Source organism: Plodia interpunctella, chromosome 14 (assembly GCF_027563975.2).
Source record: "Plodia interpunctella isolate USDA-ARS_2022_Savannah chromosome 14, ilPloInte3.2, whole genome shotgun sequence".
Taxonomy (NCBI): domain Eukaryota; kingdom Metazoa; phylum Arthropoda; class Insecta; order Lepidoptera; family Pyralidae; genus Plodia; species Plodia interpunctella.
Window position 1 is genome coordinate 566980 of NC_071307.1, and position 22702 is coordinate 589681.

The window sequence follows — 22702 nt, forward strand, 5'->3', positions numbered from 1 at the left end:
TGTATGCGACTACCTGCCCCTAGATCAGTACAAGTAACTTGAGTCATATGACAGCAGGTTGAACCGAAACACTCGAACTGAAAGCGACAGAGACAGATGTATTATTTTTATAGATACTATTTGACATCGGTCATAGGACTTCAAGTAATATTTTACAAAATAGAATGATTTCTTCTTATTACTGTATTATAATAATAATAAGTAAAATGAAAAAACGAAGCGGTGGTGGTGTAATGGTTAAGACGCCTGTGGATCGAAAGGTCCCAGGTTCGAATCCTACTCGTGCCACATGAGTTTGTATACCAATCTGACTCATGTATGGTAGTTTTCATCGTCCACCACTTGCTTCCGGTGAAGGAAAACATCGTGAGGAAACCTGCACACTGGTTGATTCTAATTAACTTGTGTGTGAAATGGAGAAGGCAATGGCAAACCATTCCATTAATAATGCCAAGAAAGTAACAAATAACCACGACCCTCAGCCATGAGGAACACGACTATGTAGAAGAAGAGAATAATAGTTTACATGTTTCAAATCATACGTAAATGATGTTGCGGGCACAGCTAATCTACAGCTAATAGTATAAGTATGAAAATTTGTTTGTAATTCTTTGCTTTGAATTGGGGGATTTTTGTTTGTTTTGTTTGGAGGGCTGTAGAGTAACATAAGCTACTGTTTGCAGCGAGCAAAACCACGGCCGATAGCTCTAGTATTTATATCTATTTGGTACATTAAAAATAATTTCTAATATACGACAATTGAAACCAGTAGGTAACACATATTTGTATCCTTATAAAAAAATATGCATGGAAACGTCATTTAAAACTGCCTGGGGTCGTCAATTAATTTAAAAAAAAACAGTTTTCACTCACACAGGAGTGCTGGCAGAAGTAAAAACTTGAATATTAACGTTGTGCATTTGTGACGTTTTACGAATTTTTGATTAGGGTCACGTGACCTGACGCGAGTTTAACTTTTTTTATCCATCACAAAAACAACGCTGCTAAAGAAGTTTTCACTTCAAAAAAAAAATGTATGACAATTGCTAGATGCAATGCACTATTTCCAGAGTAAAAGCCACTAGATTGTAAATGAAATTGTTATATTTAAATGTAAAACAGAAACCAGTATTTTGCGCAATGCAGGTAAATGTTTAGTTGCAACGTTACTAACGCCGAACAAACTTAAGTGATAGATCACTATTGAAGTTATACTTGTGTAGCTAAACGTTAAATTTCTTCACGTACATATGGAGACAGATTAAGAGCGAGTTGCACAAGTCAACTTTCACGTTGACTTTAACCCGCGAGCCGCGTTTACACAGACTGTTTTGCGTTTTTCTGCGCAGGTTAAAGTTAACGTCAAAAGCAGACGTGCGGTTATAAAATTACAACCTATATACTTTAACATTTTTATAGTTTATATTTTTGCTCACCCAGGCTACCAGATAGGAGTAACAATTTACACATTTTGGCAATCAAGTGTCACATTTGGATCACATAAGTAGTAAAGTAAAATCGGATGGCTCTTAAATGATGCTTGTCAACCTTTTACAAATTGTATTCCGTTTGCAATAAAGTTTCAATGAAATAAATAAAAACCGTAAAATCTTACCCTTTTGTTGTCCCGGAACTTCAGCCATCCGCTAATCACGCTGTTGTCCACGTCACTCTCCAACTCCTCCTCACACCTCCTTCCCGGTAGGGGAGATCCTCCCGGACTCTCCACCTCCCTTCGCCTCATCACCGGCGTACATTGCTGCGACAACCTCCCCTCGTTCACCACATCACTACGTCTCCCTAGCACGGGCGTCCCGTGCGCTGACACGCCTCCTATGATGCGTCTGGTTAGAAACGGACTACCTTCCCACATTGGTCTTTTAGATTTAGTAGTACATTCAGAATGTACGCACAGGGCGTCGAAATTCGCCAGTTCCACTGATACTCTGGTCTGTAATCCACTGGGATGGGTCGTCAAGATTGTCTGCTTTGCGATGCTGCAACCATGCCGGTGTATGTCCTCCCTCCGCTCCATCTTTGATAACTTCAGCCGATGCGTAGCTCCATTTTTAGCATCTGGAAAGAAAAATGACTTTTAAAGTAAGTATATGGAATAAACATTTGTAATTTTTTATGGAATAAACAACAATAAAATTGTAAATTTTATGGAATAAACAAATAAAATTGTTATGGAATAAACAACGATAAACTAGATATAAAAAAACAGACTGCAAAATCTCAATGATGTTGATGTAGTATGTCAAGCAATGTCTTTCTCTCCTCAAACTATGACACACTCTCTTGTCCAGTTTCTACTGCCCGCATGACATGGTAAGACCTGTATGACGCCACAGATAGTGCTCCATTAGTGGCGTTGTCGGTATTCACAAAGGTAGCAGAGTCCACACACAAAGAACAAAATACCATGTAAAACACGACGAGTACTTCTTACCAGAAAAAATAAATTAATTTGAAAAAATAAACTTATGGGAAGCCACTCCATATAATCTACACTATATTCTATAACATATACATGTATAGATAGATAAACATCCAAGACCCGGGCCAATCAGAAAAAGATCATTTTCCATCATGACCCGACCGGGGATCGAACCCGAGACGAACCTCTAGGTTCAGAAGCAAGCACTTTACCACTGCGCCACCGAGGTCGTCATGATGATGATAAGGATATATTTCAAATTCGAGACAAGCCCAGACCTACTAACGAAATATTTCTCCAATAAAGTCCACAAGAAAGCGACTGGTAATTCTATCAAATGACCGTATTTAATTGTACTATTACGATGCGTCTCGGCTATTACAGCTTATATTGGATGCCTTTTGACTCCCATTAAAATGACTATTTTAGATTTTAAGCAGGCTTTTATTGTATAATTTAAAGGGGTATGCTTGAGTTTGAGATCAAAGAACGGAAGCGACATGGCTGCGTATTTGATTGCAATACGCATTTTCATATCTTGATTTCCATGTTTACAATTTTATTCTATTGTGTTAAAATTGTATTGAATGGCTTCACTACCGTGGGAATTTCGAGATAAAATGTTATCATTTTATCTCGAAATGTTACCTTATGTGTTATTCCAGATTTTATTCTACCCGTGTGCCAAATTTCACAATCCATCTAGTATATTTTACGTAAAACATACCTCACAAAGGATTACGATCGATGAAAATAAGACAATTGAAAATATCAGACATACTCACGGAATCTTATGGAGCTTTTGAACTTATTTTATCATGTTTTTATGTTGTATCAAACATCGAAAAATGCGTTAATGTCTAGTAAACCTACCTACTGTCTAATTAGTGAAATTGACGTAGTTTTTAGTCAGTTTTAGCAACCTCATCTCCTTATTTCTGTCACCTGCTCCCTCGTCGTTGGTTAGGGGTCGTTCTTAATCTCAGAAATGGTCGATTCGGAGCGGAGTTTGAGTGGAAATACGTTCTTTAATGAAGTTAAGAACTGTTCATAACTCTGGGGGAAACGTCATGATCATTTGTTATAAGTCTTAATGGGATTAGTGCTGTAATTAATTGTGTTAGATGTCATCAAATTTACAACGTGACTTGTGATTTCTATGTTTGTTTATTTTCGTATGTCCGTCTTGAACGTACTTTATTGTCATGTATTCTAACAAATGCAATTTCTTTTCAAATCTCTGTCCATATAATAATAAATAAATAAATATATTGGGACAAATCACACAGATTGAGCTAGCCCCAGAGTAAGTTCGAGACTTGTTATGGGATACTAACTCAACGATACTATATTTTATAACATATACGTATATAGATAAACATCCAAGACCCGGGCCAATCAGAAAATGATCATTTTTCAACTTGACCCGACCGGGGATCGAACCCGGGACCTCTCGGTTCAGAGGCAAGCACTTTACCATTTCACCACCGAGGTCGTCAAGCCTTATAAAACATTAGTTATATTTATGTCTGTAAAATTATCTTAATGTTTTTTATAAAGCCACTAAATGGTAAAAACAGCCAGCCAGCATGCCCAAGGAAGGTTGGCGCCAGATAAGCAGCCGTTCGTAAAATTATACAAGTGATGAAGTTCAAAATGAAGTGGTGAAGAAAACGGAATTACTTGCAACATGATATCTGTTTGTTATGTTTATATACTTACTTGTTATTTAAATATTTGTTGTTATTATAATGTTTCTATTATCTGAGCATACTATAGCCGCCTTCCTATTTTACGATTACGTTGTCGGCGGTTTCGCCCGCGAGATTTTGCCACGGGAACATTTATTTTTCCGATACGAAAGGTACCCTATGTCCTTCGTACTTCAAACTACAAGAATATCAGTTGAGTAGATAAAGCGTGAAGAGGTAACAAACAGACTTATTTTCGCATTTATAATATTAATTAGGGTCGGCATGCATATTATCGTTGACGACATCAAGCACTTCTTGAATATGCCCGTTCAGACATGTATTCCCTATGTAATTTACTACACACAAGACACAATATTTTATGTTTAAATAAAAAAAAGAATGTTAAATCAACATACAATAATAATCGAAAAAAGAATAGACTTAATTTTTTATTGACACAAGTAACAGTTACCACAAAAGGTATAATTTTCACTGAGTACCCGTCCATAGTTAAGTCGAGGCAGTCTAATAACGGGTTTTATCGATGATGGATGAATAATAAAGTAATGTAGACAGTACTGGCTGGATAAATATGAATAAAGTTTTCTTTTTTTTTTTAGAAAATTATGAAGATATTGAATACACAAGATTCGAAAAACGAATAAATTCGTTTATGTTTAAAAAAACTACTGCACGGATTTTTCACCATTTTTTTTTGTGTGGTTTCTGAGAAAGGTTTAGGGGTATAATTTATTATTTTTATCCGAGCGAAGCCGGGACGGACCGCAATTTAACAATAAATGTAGTGGCATTTTATAATATTACAGTTATAACTTTTTGAGCCAGAGAGAAGACGGACGGACAGTTATGATGAGCTCGGTGGCGCAGTGGTAAAGTGCTTGCCTCTGAACCGAGAGGTCCCGGGTTCGATCCCCGGTCGGGTCATGATGGAAAATTATCTTTTTTTGATTGGCCCGGGTTTTGGATGTTTATCTATATATGTATATATTATAAAATATAGTATCGTTGAGTTAGTATCCCATAACACAAGTCTAGAACTTACTTTGGGGCTAGCTCAATCTGTGTAATTTGTCCTAATATATTTATTTATATAATGAGACTATAACGGATGGATAATAATTCGGTAAAAGCCCAGTTTTGATCAGACAAATGTCATCTCTCACCAAACAACAGGCAAATGAACGAACGCACTCGCAAATCGAGAGCATTGCCTTGTAATCGGATCACGATTAAATCGGAACTCGAATCACAATCGATGTTGTGATCATGCCATTTCGATTACGTGATGTCAATTTTCAGCGCTTTTCGACAAGAGGAAAAACGATAAATTTCCATCTAATTTACAAAACATTGTATTGACGATAAACGGCATTCACATGCCAGTAGTTTGTAGCTTTCTAACCCCCGTAAATTTGTCTAACAAATAAACTTGTTGATAAATTACTATCTATATATATAAATCTCTTGCGTTACTGAGTGACTGACTGACGGACTGACAGACAGACAACGTACAGCCGAAACTACTGGGCGTAGGAAGCTGAAATTTGGTGAGTAGATTCACTGGGGAGTGTAGGTGAGCGCTAAGAGAGGATTTTTGGAAATTTTTAAAAATTGTCAGACAAAAAAATATATTAAAAAGCTAAATGTATAAAATGTACCTAATAATGTCATAAATCAATTACATATGTTATAAGGATACTGCACCACGCTTGGGCCAAACATTATTGTCGTTCACATAATCATCAGACTTGTAATATGCCTATTTACAAAGTACTTTGCTGATCATACATAAAGAAATACAATTTACATCAAGTTAACCAAATTGGTTGTGAATGCCTTGTAAATTATGTAAGTCTGTATGTCACTAACTACCGTCTAAACAGCAGTAATAGAGACTCAGGATAATAGTCCACCTCCGGACAGACATACTGACAGTTTGTACGCATTATGTCATGCAATATTCATATCTCTGTTACCGTCACAGTTTGATGCTTATTATAGGGAACACTATATTTCATTTGTGAGTACTTTTGTGAAAAATAAAATTTTAAAGGTTATTTCGACATACAGGGTATATATATCGTAACCCGTGCACATACGAAATGTGTGATAGGGTTCCTTGGGTAGATCCTCTATGCGAAGTGTGTGCGTGTGCGTGTGTGTAGTGCAAAAGGAATTGACCTCAAATAGTGTTGTGCGGTGTTTGTTTACATGTCAAGATTACATTTTCATAGTTCATTTGTTAGCTTTGGAAGTGTTGATGTTTACCTGGAAACTTCGCATAAAGGATCTACCTACTTAGTTATCACCCCGTTTTGTACGTGCACGGTTTTTATGATACATCCTGTATAACGACCGACCAATTTTGATGAGATTAACCACATGTTAACAAAATTAACCTAAAAATGTTCCAGACAGACTGACAATTATTTTCCACAGACATCATAGTAGTAGATGCTATTATTAAATCCTTTAGAGCCGAAGTAGATGTTATTATTAAATCCTAACTAATCCTTCCTAACTAATATTATAAATGCGAATGTTTGTTACTTCTACTCAACCAATCTTCTTGAAATTTTGCATACATGTAATTTGTACTACCTTTCATCCCAGAAAAATAATCTTGTTCCGTGGGAAATCACGCGGGCGAAGCAGCGGGCAAATGCAGCTGTTAAATGTATAAAGAAATAAAACTAAATCGGAAAGGTCGGTCCAAAAATCACAGCGAAATTATCCAAAATTGTTATTTTTATGCGGATGGGTTTTGCATAGCGATTCTGTAAAACTCGTTCAACCAAGCAACGTGAGATTCTATCTGTCTGTCCGAGACAGAAAACGAAAGAGGACATCATTATATTTTTCACATAACACTTCTATTTCGAATGTGTTATTGCTACCATTTTATTCAAGCCTATAGGCATCTGACATTACTTTCTGACATGACATTACTTTAAAACGTATTGACCTCTAGTGTGGCCGCATAGACAAGTAAGCTAAATAGTAATTACCCTTAAATTACCCAAAACCAGGACACAGAGATATAGATCGGGTGAGAAATAAATTTCAATTAAAAAATCACTAATTAACCCTCATAGAATAAGAATAGAAGTGGGTAATAAAATGTTGTTAAGAGCCAAGTGACCCGTGATATTGAGCTCATCATAAACTGTCAGACGCGTCTGTTTCCTTCCCCATTTCGCCTAAACTTCAGACTCCGTTGGAAATCAATGATTGAAAAACTTTACTTTGGATAGTGGACGACAGGCTGACAAAAAGGGGGTCTCCACAGTTAATATAATCACTCTTCATCGAAGCACGATTCTTCACGATTTTTTTTTAAGTATAATATATCTGTTGTAAATTAGTTGCTATTTTAAAATGGTATTTCGTAAAAAAATACAACCACTTTTAATAATATGTGACCAAATAAAAAAAAACAAATGGAAGTTAGAATTTTTATATTGGCAATTTATGCCTACCTTATTTAGACAGTACCTTAAATCAGTGTACTTTAAAATTTAAAGTACATGTCTAAACAAAATAATCTTTATTGCAGGCATAAATTGCCAATATAAAAATTCATACTTCCATTCGGTTTTTTTTTTAATTTGATTATATATAAACCTTAAATCCGAATACTTTTTAATTCCATGATAATTAGCAATACAAGAAATCATATATATATATACTACTATTCTTAAATTTTAAACGTATTAACTACATATTACAATCGTAATCGAAAAAAAAACATTTGTCATTAGCTCGTAATCAATAATAACCTTCACAAAAAAAACTTTCAAAAAGTAGATCTCCCATGTCCTTACATAATAATACCGCAATGTATATTTCATCTGATTGCAGGTAGACGTCATCGAGAAAAGGATGGTACGGCCGTGCCTCTTTTTTGCTCGACTTACGGGGGCACTGCCGTGCCCCCAGATATTTGAGTAGATAGATTCAGATATCATCTCGTTATCGGATTTTTCAACAAAAACCATTTTCCATATATCGAAAAAAAACATTATCGACTGGATATCAATATGGATGATATGTTTAATTGGTGTAAAAACGGCAAAAAATACCATTTTAGGAAACAACTACTTAATTGTGACGAGAAGCGAAATGAAAACGACTTTTAAGTAACTTTTAAGTAAATTTGTGGACATTTATAAAACGTTCTTTGCAAATGAAATAGCTAGTAAATAAAAAAAATATATAAAAATAATATCAACAATATATTTTCCTATATATCCGAGATACATATCTTTGTTTAACAGCCAGTTAGAGATATTCCGCGGGTTTAATTAATTGAAAACTAACTCAGCGTAATCCTATAACGCTAATTACCCGCTTGATGATGTCGTGCGTTCAATTAGACACAATTAGTGAACATGGAATTTATTGAATTATTTGTTTCCAATGATCAGTTATCATCCTTGCGTGTTCACGGTTGCATTCGGAGCTGTAATGCCGCGAAGCCCGGTTTTAAGATTCAGCTGAGATTTCACAACCGACTCGCCTGACGCTATGCCTTGGAAATGATAGTTGATTATTACCAATAGCTGTCAAAGCAATGTCTCTTGTCGCTTCATAAAATCATGAAATCTACGAGAGGATTAGAATACTCCTATTGTAGGGCGGGGCCACACGCCTTAAATGTTTCCGATGACTCAGATTAAGTGTTACATATTGTAATGCTAACATTTACAGGTTTTACATTACTTCGTACAGAATTTTTTGTATGAATAAGTTTAGACTTACAAGTAGGTACATGAATCTGGATGGGGTTTTGCCTTGTCAGCTGATAGGCAACAATATCATTCCCAAGATGAACTGACGTCAAGCAGGCAGGCGGTTGTCATCAATCGTAAAAGGCAGCAAACACAGACTTATATCAAGGCGACAAATGTTGCCATGACTTCAAAATATTAAAATTATTTTTCACGGTGACCCCAAGTTTCATGACGTGACAACCTCGTAACCGGGAATACGCGAGGGTTCAGAGAAAAGTTAACATGTATTACACTAACTTGCCCATTCGGAAACGTTTCCGGGAATTCAGGAAATTCCGTTTCAATTTGCGGGATTTCTGCCAAAAGCAATAATTACTCGCAATAGATCCGCTCAATCAGGCGGAAAAAGATAATTGGAAATATATCGCCGTCTTATTGCTTTACGTCAGACGCTATTTCAGCTACTTTGTTGGGTTTAATGGCTGTCTCTCCACTCGCCTATGATTCTGTTTATTACTTTTGGAAATAGACATCTTTACATAATTCAAATCCGAAGAATTTATTAAATTAACAATTTTCAGGTCCAGCAAAATAACAATTGCTATATGTTTTTGTAATTAGTCAAAATGCGGAAAATTTTTATTTCCGCAATATATTGTACTGCATTTTTTTTTTCTTTGCGATACTAGTGTAACATTTTTTTGACAAAAATGTCATTTTTGACACTAGATTATATTGCTGTCAGAAAGATATTATTGCATTCAATGTGTGACAAAAAAAATCATGTTCGCGCAGTAAACCGTTGAGGAGTTGCCAGGAATTAGAATATGAGGTTATGTATTTAGTTGTGTGCCTAATATTATAACTGCGAACGTCCGTTGCCTGTCTGTCTATCTGTTTGTTATTACGGCTAAACCTCTGAACCGATTATGATGAAATTTGGAATAGTAATGATTGAAAACCAAACATAGTCTACCGCGGACAGAGAACGGGCACAGTTTGGTATATTATGTGGGTGGGGTTGGAAAAAAGATAAAATTGGACGGTCTATCAAAAGACGAGCCAAGTTTATTTCCAATGAGGGTAGTGGAGCGTGAAGAGGTAATGTTTATCCAATTAAATGAGGCGGGTTACTATTGATTTAGGATAGGACAGCGCAGCCGACTTCGGGAGACGGTTGGTTAACCGGCTAAATTGAATAGTGAAGGATTGAGATCCTTCTGGGTTAAAATCTGTCTTCTTGAAAGGGTTATGACGTCAATCGACCTGTATTTCGATTCAGAGGTTTGTTAACCACCTTATGCACTGATGTGTTTAATTAAATGCCTAAACGGTAAATAGAATTCACGGAATTCTATCGTTTAAAAGAATTAATCTATTTTTTTTATATACACATTATTATTAATGCTAAATACGGCAGAATTTTAAAAATATTAAGGCGCCACAGCCCCGAATATAACGGAACACGTGAAGATGAGAAGAAGTCAAATTTGTTAAAAAGATAGTCTTTAAAAAGTTTGTTTCTGCATTTTATTCTCAGTAGTTGTTGTTCCGAAATGCCAGAGGTTTTTAGCTGTGTGAGAAATATTCTAAAGTACAAATTTTGACGTGAAAACGTGCCTAATGTTTAAATAAACTTTTATCTAATATTACCGCAAATTTAACATAATTTGTCATTAGCGGTGATCGTATCGTTATGTAAATGTCGTGTGTACAGCCATTACAGGAATGATCTGCTGGAGCGGGAAATATGTTCGCAAAATCCTAACTACAATATAATTGGTCTGTAGAGCCGCAGCGCCCGGGCAGTCAGCAACCGGCGTGACTTCCTTGAGAATACTATTGTTACTTATCAGCTGCACTTGTAGAAATAAAATGCAAGTAGTTTAAAGTTAACAACACTTTTATTTAGTTTTAATTGAGCAGAGCACAAGATATAAGCAAGGTGACGGTTTTGAGCAAATTTGCCATAAATTTTCTGGGTTGCCATCGCAAAAAATGTTACAATTACAAAATATTAAACTTATCTATTATATAATTTATGTGTTTTCTTAAACAGCACTTGGCCTTAATACTTTATTTGCATCGTACTGCATCTACGAGAGAATATAGAGAAGTCCTAATTCTAGGGCCAAGCCAATTTATGACCAATTTATCATCAATACAAATTGTTTACAATCCCAGACTTACAGTTACAGTTCTAAAGTTCCTGAGCTTAAACAAACAGAAACAAACACACCAGTCACGTAGTCTTCCTAACAAAATTAGGCTGTTTACCACGCCTTCTGTAAACGAAAGGCTGTTTACCAAAATTGCTGAAAGTAAACCAGCAAAAGGAATTTATCATCTCAATGGCTGTTATTTATATTCATAACGCGAGTTCAATGTTGATTCCATACTATTGGTGTGGTGCAAACTGAAAGCGAAAGCTGGTGTCTTTGTAACTTGTATGTTTATTAATGTTTATCGTCTCAATCGCTGAAATTTATATTCATAACGCGAGTTCAATGTTGATATCAAACTATATGTTTGGTACAAGTTGAAAGCTAAAGTGTGTTTTTATAACTTGAGTATGTATTACTAAGTACATAACATAAGTAGTAATATCAAAAAAGAAATAAGTTCTTTAAAATCGAAACTGCCTATTTATAGAGTGGACAGTTTAAAATTTAAATTAAAATAGACGAATCCCATTTATTATTATAAACGCGAAAGTTAATTTTTTTATTGCTATTTATTTGTCTGTTACTTCTTCGAGATTTATTTACTCAACACATCGTCTTGACATTATGCATAATAGATTGCAATTACCTTACGAATTGTTTATCGATATTTGTATCTCGATTATTCGCGATCATCAGGCTAAATAGATTTTCTTTTTATTCATAACGAAGTTTATGTAACCTTCTTTTCCTTATATATAACCTTAATTCCTTGTATTTAATTTGAGTTATTATTGATATTGTTATTATTATATTATTATTATTATCTTGTATTATTGACAATTTTATTAATTGACAGTTAAATATTTGTACGCCTATAAGGCGATACGCCTATAAGGCGATTTCTTGTGAAAGGCTACCTCTCTCCTGACTTGCACCACACGCCACACCGCCCCAACGCAGCATATAATAGCTAATATTGTTACATTCCGACATCAAAGCCATATTCGTCACGTCGCGAATCCCCAGTTATCACGGGCAAACCCGAGAGATAAACATAGTTGCGACACTTTGATCGTTTACGGGCAAATTATAAGGTAACTGATTTAACAGATTGAATTTTGAAGTAAAATATAAATATATAAATTAATTTTTTGGGTCAATTTTCATTACTTTATTTTGCTAGCTTCTGATCTTCTTTCGCCTGAGACTATTAAAAAATTAATAGTTTTAACCTTCTCTTGTAACAATATGGCGGTAATTTTTATGCCAAGATTACATAAAAAACAAATTAAATTCTCCAAATTACAGGACGTTTGAGACACGATTTTTCCCCCACGATTTTTTTATTGAGCTAGCCCCAAAGTTAGTTCGAGAATTGTGTTATGGGGTACTAAATCGACGATACTATTTTTTATAATATATACTTAAATAAATAAATCGATATCCGAGATCAATCTGAAAATGATAGATCATTTTCCATCTGACCAGGGATCGAACCCGGGACCTCCAGTCTAGTAGGTCCAACACCACTGAGATCGACAAGATCATGAACCTTGAACATGAAAAGGAACACCTGGCTGATCGGAGTTACGGCCGATGGAGTAAAATACTGACTTAATGGTGACCTAGGTATTAGAAGATACTAAATTAAACTCACTTTTTCACCAATGACTATTTATTCCAGCATTCACAAATAATAAATATAATATTATTGTACGACAGCGTCCGACCTCTGCCAATGCTAGACACCGACTGCCCGCCGTTCATTGCTGGCCGATCGACAGTCATCCCCCGCCTTCGGCCGTCCTCTCATATTTATTTCGATGACATTGACGTTTAATATATTCAATAGAGTTACTATTATACAAAAATATTTCAAGATAATATAAAGTACTATGAATATATACATAATATGAAAATATTCATATTTTTTTTAATATATTTATTTAACAATTTCGACATGAAACTATGGCAACGCTAACATAGGATATGTGAAAGAAGTGTCAGACAAATTGTGATGAGATTTGCGGAAGGTATAATGAAAGTCGGTGGTGTCGTACATTAATGAGACAAACACAGGACATAGGAAGGTGGCGCACACGCACGCGAATAGAAGCCTATGCTCAGTATTTATACAATACAGATTAATTTGTTTACGAAAACATAAGATTACATTTTACAGCTGGACCAGGTAGGCAATTTTAAATTAATCTTTAAATTTGCTATCATCCCACAAAAAATGTTTTTCTACCTACATGGTATTATGTAAGAAGCTTATGAAATTATATTGGGATAACACCGAACAATATTGAGGTTACAAGAACCAATAAAATCCGCCCAATAACATGTCCATCTAACCGTAAACAATAACTGGTTAAAACAAGCGATTTCAATCCTAAGCTAACATCTCTAACAAAGCATTTCCCGGCTAAATGCGGAAGTACACGGTATTCGCACGCCGTTTAGCGGTCACGTGTCTCCCGCACTCGGCCGCGTTTCATTTCGCCTCATTTACTTGAGCAAACAGTTACGTTACGGTTCGGTCGTTTTAATAGAAATTAAGATGTTTATTTTATTGTCTGTCTGTAACTGATGAAAGGTACAATGGAAAGGTAGACTTTGAACATAATTTCCCTAATTATTATAAAACAATCGCGATAACTCAAAAACTACTACACCAATTTTCATACGTAGTTGTCACCAATACATAGTATAATTCCTGAGGAAGCTAGATGTATAATTTATTTATTTTTCACACGAGCAAAGCCGGGACGGACCACTAATTAGTAATATAATACAAAATGAGAGAATTGACCCTCTGTACAGTGAACGAAATACCTCTTGACCTAGGTTAATAGTCAAAATAACTTCTCCCATAAACCGACAAGTTAACTGCCGGGATATACCATTCTCGTCCGGGTCTTGCAGAAAGGGCAAACCCAAAAGTTGCCGGCTGAAGTCGTCAAGGAGGATATGCGTGTCAATGGTCTGACAACTAGGAATACCGAAGACAGTGCGACGTGGAAAAGAAAAATTAGAAAAGTGGACCCTGGGCTCCGATACTTAACAGCTGAGGAAACAACGAAGAAAACGCTCAGTGATAGAAATAAAAAGAATTAAGCCGTAGGACTCAGCTCAACCCAGTTTTCATTAAGTAAATTTTATTCACCGATTATCAATCTCGATATAATGATGCCAATTTCAGAGCAGCATAGAAATGCATTTAAAATGTAACAACAATAAATTATTGTGATTGGACGAGGATTTGTAGACTGTTCGGTTGTTTGGACAATTTATCGCCTGAATCGCCGATGTTTGTTTAATTGTCCGTTTGTTGGTTTATACCGTTGAAATACCGAAAGCAATAAAACCTTTCGGGGAAGCATACATAACTGAAATAAATAAATAATAAATATATTACGACAAATCACACAGATTGAGCTAGCCCCAAAGTAAGTTCGAGTCTTGTGTTATGAAATACTAAATCAACGATACTATATTTTATAACAATTACATATATAGATAAACATTCAAGACCCGGGCCAATCAGAAAAAGATCATTTTCCATCATGACCCGACCGGGGATCGAACCCGGGCCCTCTCGCTTCAGGGGCAAGCACTTTACCACTGCGCCACCGAGGACGTCAAACAAAATTTTTATAAAAAATATTTTAATTGATTTTTATTCATTTATATTTATATTTTTATCCCTATCGTGGAACTTCCGTATTTCTAGATGTGGTCCTTACAGGCATGGAGATTTTTTTGAAGTGAGACACATGAAATTATCTCTCTCGGCTGCTTCCACAACCATTGAGCATTTGACCCCGTTATCCAGTAAAAACATGAAATCTGTTTCAGAATTACAACAATGGTACAAAATAAGAAACGATAAAATCTGCATAAATAACGAACTGTAGTAACTGTATATATAATAAAGAATATATTAATCGGATCTTCGGAGTGAAATAGCTTTAGAGATACCGAAGACCACGCAAAGTGACGAAGAAAAGTAAGAAGTAGAAGACTCCGATACAACCGGGAAAACACTCAGAGGAGAGAAAGATCATATCATATTTAATGTGTAATCTAATGAAATGAAAATGATAATATCAGAGTGTTGTTTTCCCGAGGTCGCCGATGACAGGACGTAATAACCCTCCACCCGACCGGAAAATATCACGGCCGGAGCCGCACAGATAAACAATAGCTAATACACGCTTTATTAATATACTTTAACACTCTTGTTTATAAAAAAATCAAAGCTTACTTCAAGCTACAGTATGTTTTATCTCATTCTGTCAATATACAATTTTGTAAAGTGCAATAGTGAGAAAACATTTTAGCTGAATGTATGCTATAACTTTTTTATGAAAAATATGATTAATGTGGGTGTAAGTACATGAGAAACGCGCAATATGCCCACAGCTTTTCTTAACGCGCAAGTTAAGATATTAAACATACCTATTCTCCTTAAAAGTAATAACTAATCTTAATTCAATCAGCAAGTTACGGTGGTAGATCATAAAATCAAAGTAGAATCTACAATATTTAAGGTTTTTTTTATGTTGACAGGCTTCGCGGCCATATTTCAAATGTAACATACAAAGACATACTTTCGCATTGTATGATGTTATTATGGATTAGATATATAGTATTAAAATTGGGGGCGTGTGGCCCCCGCCCTAGAATAGGACCACTCCAAATCCTCCCGTGGATGCCGTACGAGGCTACTTAGGTACACATGCCTTAACCGCTGAAAAGTTACAATAGCATCCCAAAAGAAGGTTAACGTCATGCAGGCGGTTGTAAAAACACAGCCAAATCTTCAAAGTTTAATCGTTGATTTTTACGCGATTCCTGGGCTTCGGGACGTCGCAGCTTCAAATGTAACTTATAAGAGTGTTTATTATTAATATATCAGCTTAAACAAGCCCTTGGATCCCTGTGCTGTGAGCACGCCTCGTGTAATATCTTCCAGCTGGATGGAACCCATTACTTCCGCTTCCGGCCGAAGGATGCCCGGCTAATTGGAACCATTTTCAATCAGTTTTATGGGATTAACGACCGGGATATGATTGGACGAGGTTATATATATTATTTTTTAAATCTTTGGCCTGTCCTGCCGGCCGAAGTTCTATATTCTACCCGTGTACCAATATTACATAACAATCCGTCCAGTAGAGTTTACACATACATATACATCTACACAAACATTATAATATGATTTTCAAAATGCTACAATGTACCTACGTTTCGAAACAACAACTGCTGAGAATAAAATACCGAATGAAACTCACTTTGAACAGTGTTAGCTCTCATACCAGCAGCCAAATACAAACCATATGAAACGAAACATACGTTTTATTTCAACGCAGATAATTTAAGTGTCCCGCGAATTAGAAAATAATTAAAAGTCTGTCCGTCATACCCAATGATATATCAAAAAGCCAAAAAGGCAAACAGACTAATGTCCAAACATTAACTGTAGGAATCACGGTCGCGTTCGCGCGGGAGATGCGTAATTTTTTTTTACTGTCGACTTTCCTTCAGTTGGCGCTTGACTGAGAGCGGTTAGCGATTTATCACATTCTTGTGCACTCGGGCACACATTATAATATAGTACTCATTGCTGCAAAATGAAAACGTTGTTATTTGTCTGCTCAAGTCAGTTCTAACTTTTGCTGCCGCAACGCTATAGATTTCACTAAAACAAAACTAGGTACTTTTAACAGGGGTATTGGGCGTGGACATTTTTGATCGATACATTTGTTGTATTCATCACATTACAAAGAACTTTATAAATCCTTTCAGTTCCATGATAACATTTCAGTACAAAAAACATCATAGTGTCTGTCGCATTCTGTCTAAGAAATGACACAGCGGAGGAAATTAAAGAAACTCCACCGACATCGGCATCACTGTTTTAATTCGATCATACTAATATAGGTGTAATTAAAATCAATACGTTATATTTTAATATCTCAACGCTTCCCTCGCGAACCAAAACGGCGGCCCTAGCATCCTGCCCCTGGGACGTCGGCAATTTTTCATTTTAACCGACCAATTTATGCGGCTCAGGCCTAATTAGGTGTTTCACATATTTGTGTTGTCTGACGGCATTATATAAGATCCCGTTTATTATGTTGGCGAACTTAATTAACGCGGATGTTTGCATGAATAAAAATAACAACATTTCTAAATTCAAAGACGAATATTCAATGAAAAAGCGAAAATAAAATAGTGAAATGAATTAGATAAATAATAATTCATAACTGTACTAAAACTAAAATGTAGTTTTCAAATCTCCATAGTCGTATTCCTCATGACTGACGGTCGTGGTCTTTACATGGAATGAAACACACGTAACAACTTTCTCGGCATTGTTAATGGAGTGGTTTTCCATTGCCTTCTCCATTTCACACACAAGTTAATAATCAACCAGTGTGCAGGTTTCCTCACGATGTTCTTCTTTTACCGGAAGCAAGTGGTGGACGATGAAAACTACTATACATGAGTCAGATTGACATTTTATACAAATTCATGTGGAACGAGTAGGATTCGAACTTGGGACCTTTTGATCCACAGGCGGCGGTCTTAACCATTACACCACCGCCGCTTCAAATCACACTGCTTCTATAATGGCGATCTCCGCGGCGTAGTGGTCACAGCGCTTGTCGGCTGAAGATCCAAGGTACGATTCCCAGCGCGAGCAAATATCACATTGTAATCAGAGACAAATTTGTCTGTGGTTTCTGATGTGTTGTGCCAGTTTCTGTGTTTATGTTCATGCAGATAAGTGCTTAGTGTGGGTCATTGAATGTTGCTTGTTAATGTTAGTATGAAAATGCCATCTGAATGTATACGTTTTTTTCTCCACAAGCTCTCACTGTCGTATTTCTCGAAAACCCTTTTTTTCCGGACATATTTACATATTCTATAGTTAACGTAAAACTTGAAAATCATATTCCATACCACCTCACGGAGGTGACAGAGTCACAAAATCCATACCAAACAATAAAACACAGTCACTCGCATTTCATAATATAAAATTAAAATTTCACTTTTTTAGTTTTTATATTCCCCCGGTCCATACCAGAAATTGTGAATACTGTAAACAGAACTTTTCCTTGGAACTTTGCACAGAAAACAAAAGCTTGTTTTCATAATACAGCGCGAGGAAATACACGAGAAAGAAGTATGTATATTTTGTTGAATCATAGTAATTCTGAATTTTAGTAATGTCAAAAATAAATAATTTTTAGTTTTCAAGTTTACTGATTATTGGACGACTTCTGTGGCTTCATGATCATGCCGGACTGCTACACGGTCCTGGGTTCAATCCCGGAATAGCTAAAAAGTGGAAAGTGGAAAATGATATTTTTCAGATTGAACTAGGTCTTTATTTTATATTGAAGCGGTGGTGGTGTAATGATTAAGACGCTCGCCTGTGGATCGAAAGGTCCCAGGTTCGAATCCTGCTCGTGCCACATGAGTTTGTATACCAATCTGACTCATGTATAGTAGTTTTCATCGACCACCACTTGCTTCCGGTGAAGGAAAACATCGTGAGGAAACCTGCACACTGGTTGATTATTATTGTGTGTGAAATGGAGAAGGCAATGGCAAACCACTTCATTAATAATGCCAAGAAAGTTATTGTGTGTGTTTTATTCCAGGTAATGATCACGACCCTTAGCCATGAGGAATACGACTATGAAGAATCAGTATGATTTTATAAAATACAGTTAGTTTCGTTGAGCTGGTATCCCATAACACAAGTCTCGAACTTACTTTGGGGCTAGCTCAATCTGTGTCATTTCTGCCTAAAATAGTTGTAAACATAGAACATAGTGTTTCTAAACAGCCTAAAGTCATTTTACATAATAAAAGCCGCGCAAAATCTATAAAATCCTCCTACTGAGGAGTATTTTATAAATAAATAAATATATTGGGACAAATCACACAGATTGAGCTAGTCCCAAAGTAAGTTCGAGACTTGTGTTATGGGATACTAACTCAACGATACTATATTTTATAATAAATACATATATAAATAAACATCCAAGACCCGGGCCAATCAGAAAAAGATCATTTTCCATCATGACCCGACCGGGGATCGAACCCGGGACCTCTCGGTTCAGTGGCAAGAACCTTACCACTGCGCCACCGAGGTCGTCGAAATATATATAAAATCTATAAATTCAACATGAACCCACTAATACTTAAAGAACCATAAAACAAGTCAATCCATTAGGCTCGAGGAAGGAGTAACTAATCGATTTTAATATCGGAGGGCGAGATATTTGTGAGGAGGTACGGCATTCCTCGGATGGGGGGATGGGTGAAATAATAAAAATATTTTTGGGCTTTGTTTTTTATGGCTGACCGTGGATATCTTTTTGTGAAGTGTCCACGAAAGTTTGGAATTAATTACTGAATTACTATCACTTGACTATTTTTACACTAACATATAACTTGCTGTCTGTTTGGCGTGCATCATGTAGCATAGAGGGCAAAGCAAATTGGTTGCCTGATGGTAAGCAAACAACGCAGTTCATGGATACGGGTCACCCATTGCCGGCTGTTAATGAAGCGGTACTCTTTTCTTGAACGTCTGAATATCTAACCTGTTCAGACCTCAAAGAAAACACCGCAGAGAGAAGTGTATTCCACAGTAATAATATCATAAATTATATTAATAATAACTACTGAAACACAATTGAGAAACAATCATAACATAATGTTAATAGCGTTTATGTCTATCGTCGGATCCTGGGCTCCGACGATCGACGGCTGTGGAAGAAACCAGGGGAAAACTCTCAGATGACAGAGAAAATAGAATCTTGAAAACCCTGGTCTGAAACCAAAATACAAATTTGTATAAAATAAAAGCACAATTGAACGTAAAATAAATTAAAACCAAAATATAACAGTAATTAGCTCAGTCTAGGAAGCTACGCTATAAAAGACAGAAACATTGTAGGCGGGAGCGCAACATACAGTCAGACACCTAAATCTATCCGCTGCCTCGGTACAAATTCTCAGACCTCTGCTAGTCTTGAGATGAACGGCTTGAAGATTATAGTCCTAGCAACGTGTACATATTTTACCACAACACAATGTCCAAAAGTGACTCGCCAAATCAAGATAATTATGTAAAAAATATTATGTAGCACGTAAGTTCCTTATATGGCCTAGGGATTTTTCAAAATTCATCCTCTAAGGGGGCAAAAAGCGGGTTAAAAGTTTGTATGGGGGAAACCATATTAGTTAAACAGTCTAAATATTTCACTGAAGGGAAAATCATGCAGGCGAAGCCGCGGGCTTAAGCTAGTATAGTATATTAATGTCAAAAGTTATTACTTTCGACATAAATTACTATATTTGGAGAAAAAGTAAGAAGATTAAGTTATAATTCACAACAGTAGATGTTTTGAAACTAATAAGCAAAAATGAATAAATCATTTTTTTTAAGAACTTGCGACATTGAAGTACGTAACAGTTAGACTTTCCAAAACTCTTGTAATTTTGTGATTTGACAGCATGCTTCTCAATAATTTATTTTTGTATACCCATGCAGAAATGGTAAGTTTAAACTGTTTTAAAACAAATTTGTATGTACTCAATTTTTTTGCTGAAAAAAAAAACTTTCTTCATTTCATCATACTGACACAAAATAAACCGTTAAAATATCTGCCTGTCTCTTGAACTACAACAATGGTGGAGTTCTATCTAGACCCAAATATTTGGCTGAACGTGAAATCCGACGGCATTGCGATAGACGGAGCTAAAGCAAACCACTAGTCATAACTATTTACTTATTCTACATGAAGACAAAAATAGATAAAACACGATAGAAATATTTAGAAATATTCTTGAAGAAACAGTGAAAAAGAGAAGAGATCGTGGAAGACAGAGAAAGAGACACACAAGTCAACTCAAAGTGACGGTAGGCGTCGTGTCACATAAAGATCTGAAATGTTGAACTCTGCACAGAGAGGTGTGATAATGCTCCGCAGAAAACTTTTTGATGACCTCGGTGGCGCAGTGGTAAAGTGCTTGCCTCTAAACCCAGTGAGGTCCCGGTTTGTCCTAATATATGTATTTATTTATTAATAATAAGAGCCGACGACATAGGTAAGTAAATACTCTTTTAACACGATTATTTAGCCCCTAGTTTCTAATTGTTTTCTTGCTTTTGCTATTACTAATGACCCGTCTCGGTTTCACTTAAACCATCCTCAGAAATCATTCTATTTTTTAAAAAATCCGCATCAAAATCCGGTGCGTAGTTTAAGATCTAAGCATACATAGAAACAGACAACGCCAAGCGACTTTGATCTTCCTAGCAATTGTTTTTAAATTATCCGACACGTGACATACGAAAATTTACAAAACTATATCCAATATCAACTAACAATGTAAACACAAAAAGGAGTAACGTGACACGTACAAATTTGTACAGACAATTGAAAACAAAACAAAGGAAAACTCGACAATATTCGGGGTCATAATTCATCAATCGGAGTTTAATTCCAGCCGATATGCCTGTAATAAAATAATAAAGTTGTGCTCGTACGACTGGGGTGCGATCACGAAGGCTTAAGGGGCTGATCCGTAGCTATGTTTTTTTTTTCTTTCAAATCAAGGGGTTTGCAAAAACATTTTTCATCGCGTACTCAAATGGCATTTAAACTAATTTAGACTGTTAGGCCATAGCAATCGCCTTTTGTCAAATTTACCCATACTCAATGGCCTTTTCATGGAAATAATTTATTTTTACACGTGTACAAAATTAGGGACACAAGCTAAAAATACATATACTATTGATTTTTAGAAATGTGAATTGCTTCATATCAAAACGGTTCAATGAATTAATGGGATTTTTGTATGGAGATAGTTAGAAATGTGGATAATGAAATATGCAATTTCTTGCCGCGGGCAAACGCGCGGGCAACGGCTAGTAATTAAATAAATAAATTCATCTATCTTCAAGTGCGTACCGCAGCAGTGGAATTGTGACCTAACAGGTACGGGTTCGATTCCAGCATCGATTACCTGCACGCATTCGATTAAAAGGGTATCGATTTGGGTGATAAGGGCTTTTAGTTGTAATATTTGAGTGATGTGTTGTGGAGCGCGTGATCTGGTATTGTGCCTTTCGTGATTGCTCGATTTCAATTTTCATCAAGTGAATTATGTTCAAAGCATAATTTGTTGTGGTGTCAAAAAGAAAGTATTTTTTTCATAAGATAAGTTTTTTTTCATAAGTTCATAAGATAAATATCATTTAGGTAATCATTTTTAACTCGAATAAAAATATTTAATAGGGATTATTATTATTGATTAAGGTATAATTATTAAATAGACAGATGTTGGTTATTATTATGAGCTATTTGAATTGCGAAAGGTTGTGGTTAAACCCTTATGCTTTCGTAAAATTCGCAAGATATAAGAACAAAAAGTCATATAATTAAACAGGGTCACTGCTATTTAACGCATAACCTCCTAAAGACTACTCGGGTACATCAAAACAAGCAACTTTTATTCTGCTTTTCGTGATTCGTAGTTTTTTTTTTTCATATAAAAAAAATCAGTCTTATTTGCGATTCTACACATCTTAACTCTATGTAATAGCCAAGCAAC

General features: G+C 35.8%; 1 protein-coding gene across 1 annotated transcript in view; it reads right to left on the reverse strand.

The window, feature by feature from the left end:
• Window positions 1-22702, reverse strand: part of LOC128675162 (uncharacterized) — a 357722-nt gene that overhangs the window by 331280 nt on the left and 3740 nt on the right. Inside the window, exon 2 of the mRNA XM_053754366.1 lies at window positions 1616-2076. Coding sequence (XP_053610341.1) covers window positions 1616-2035 — 420 coding nt within the window. The 5' untranslated portion in view covers window positions 2036-2076. The remainder of the gene's footprint in view (window positions 1-1615; window positions 2077-22702) is intronic.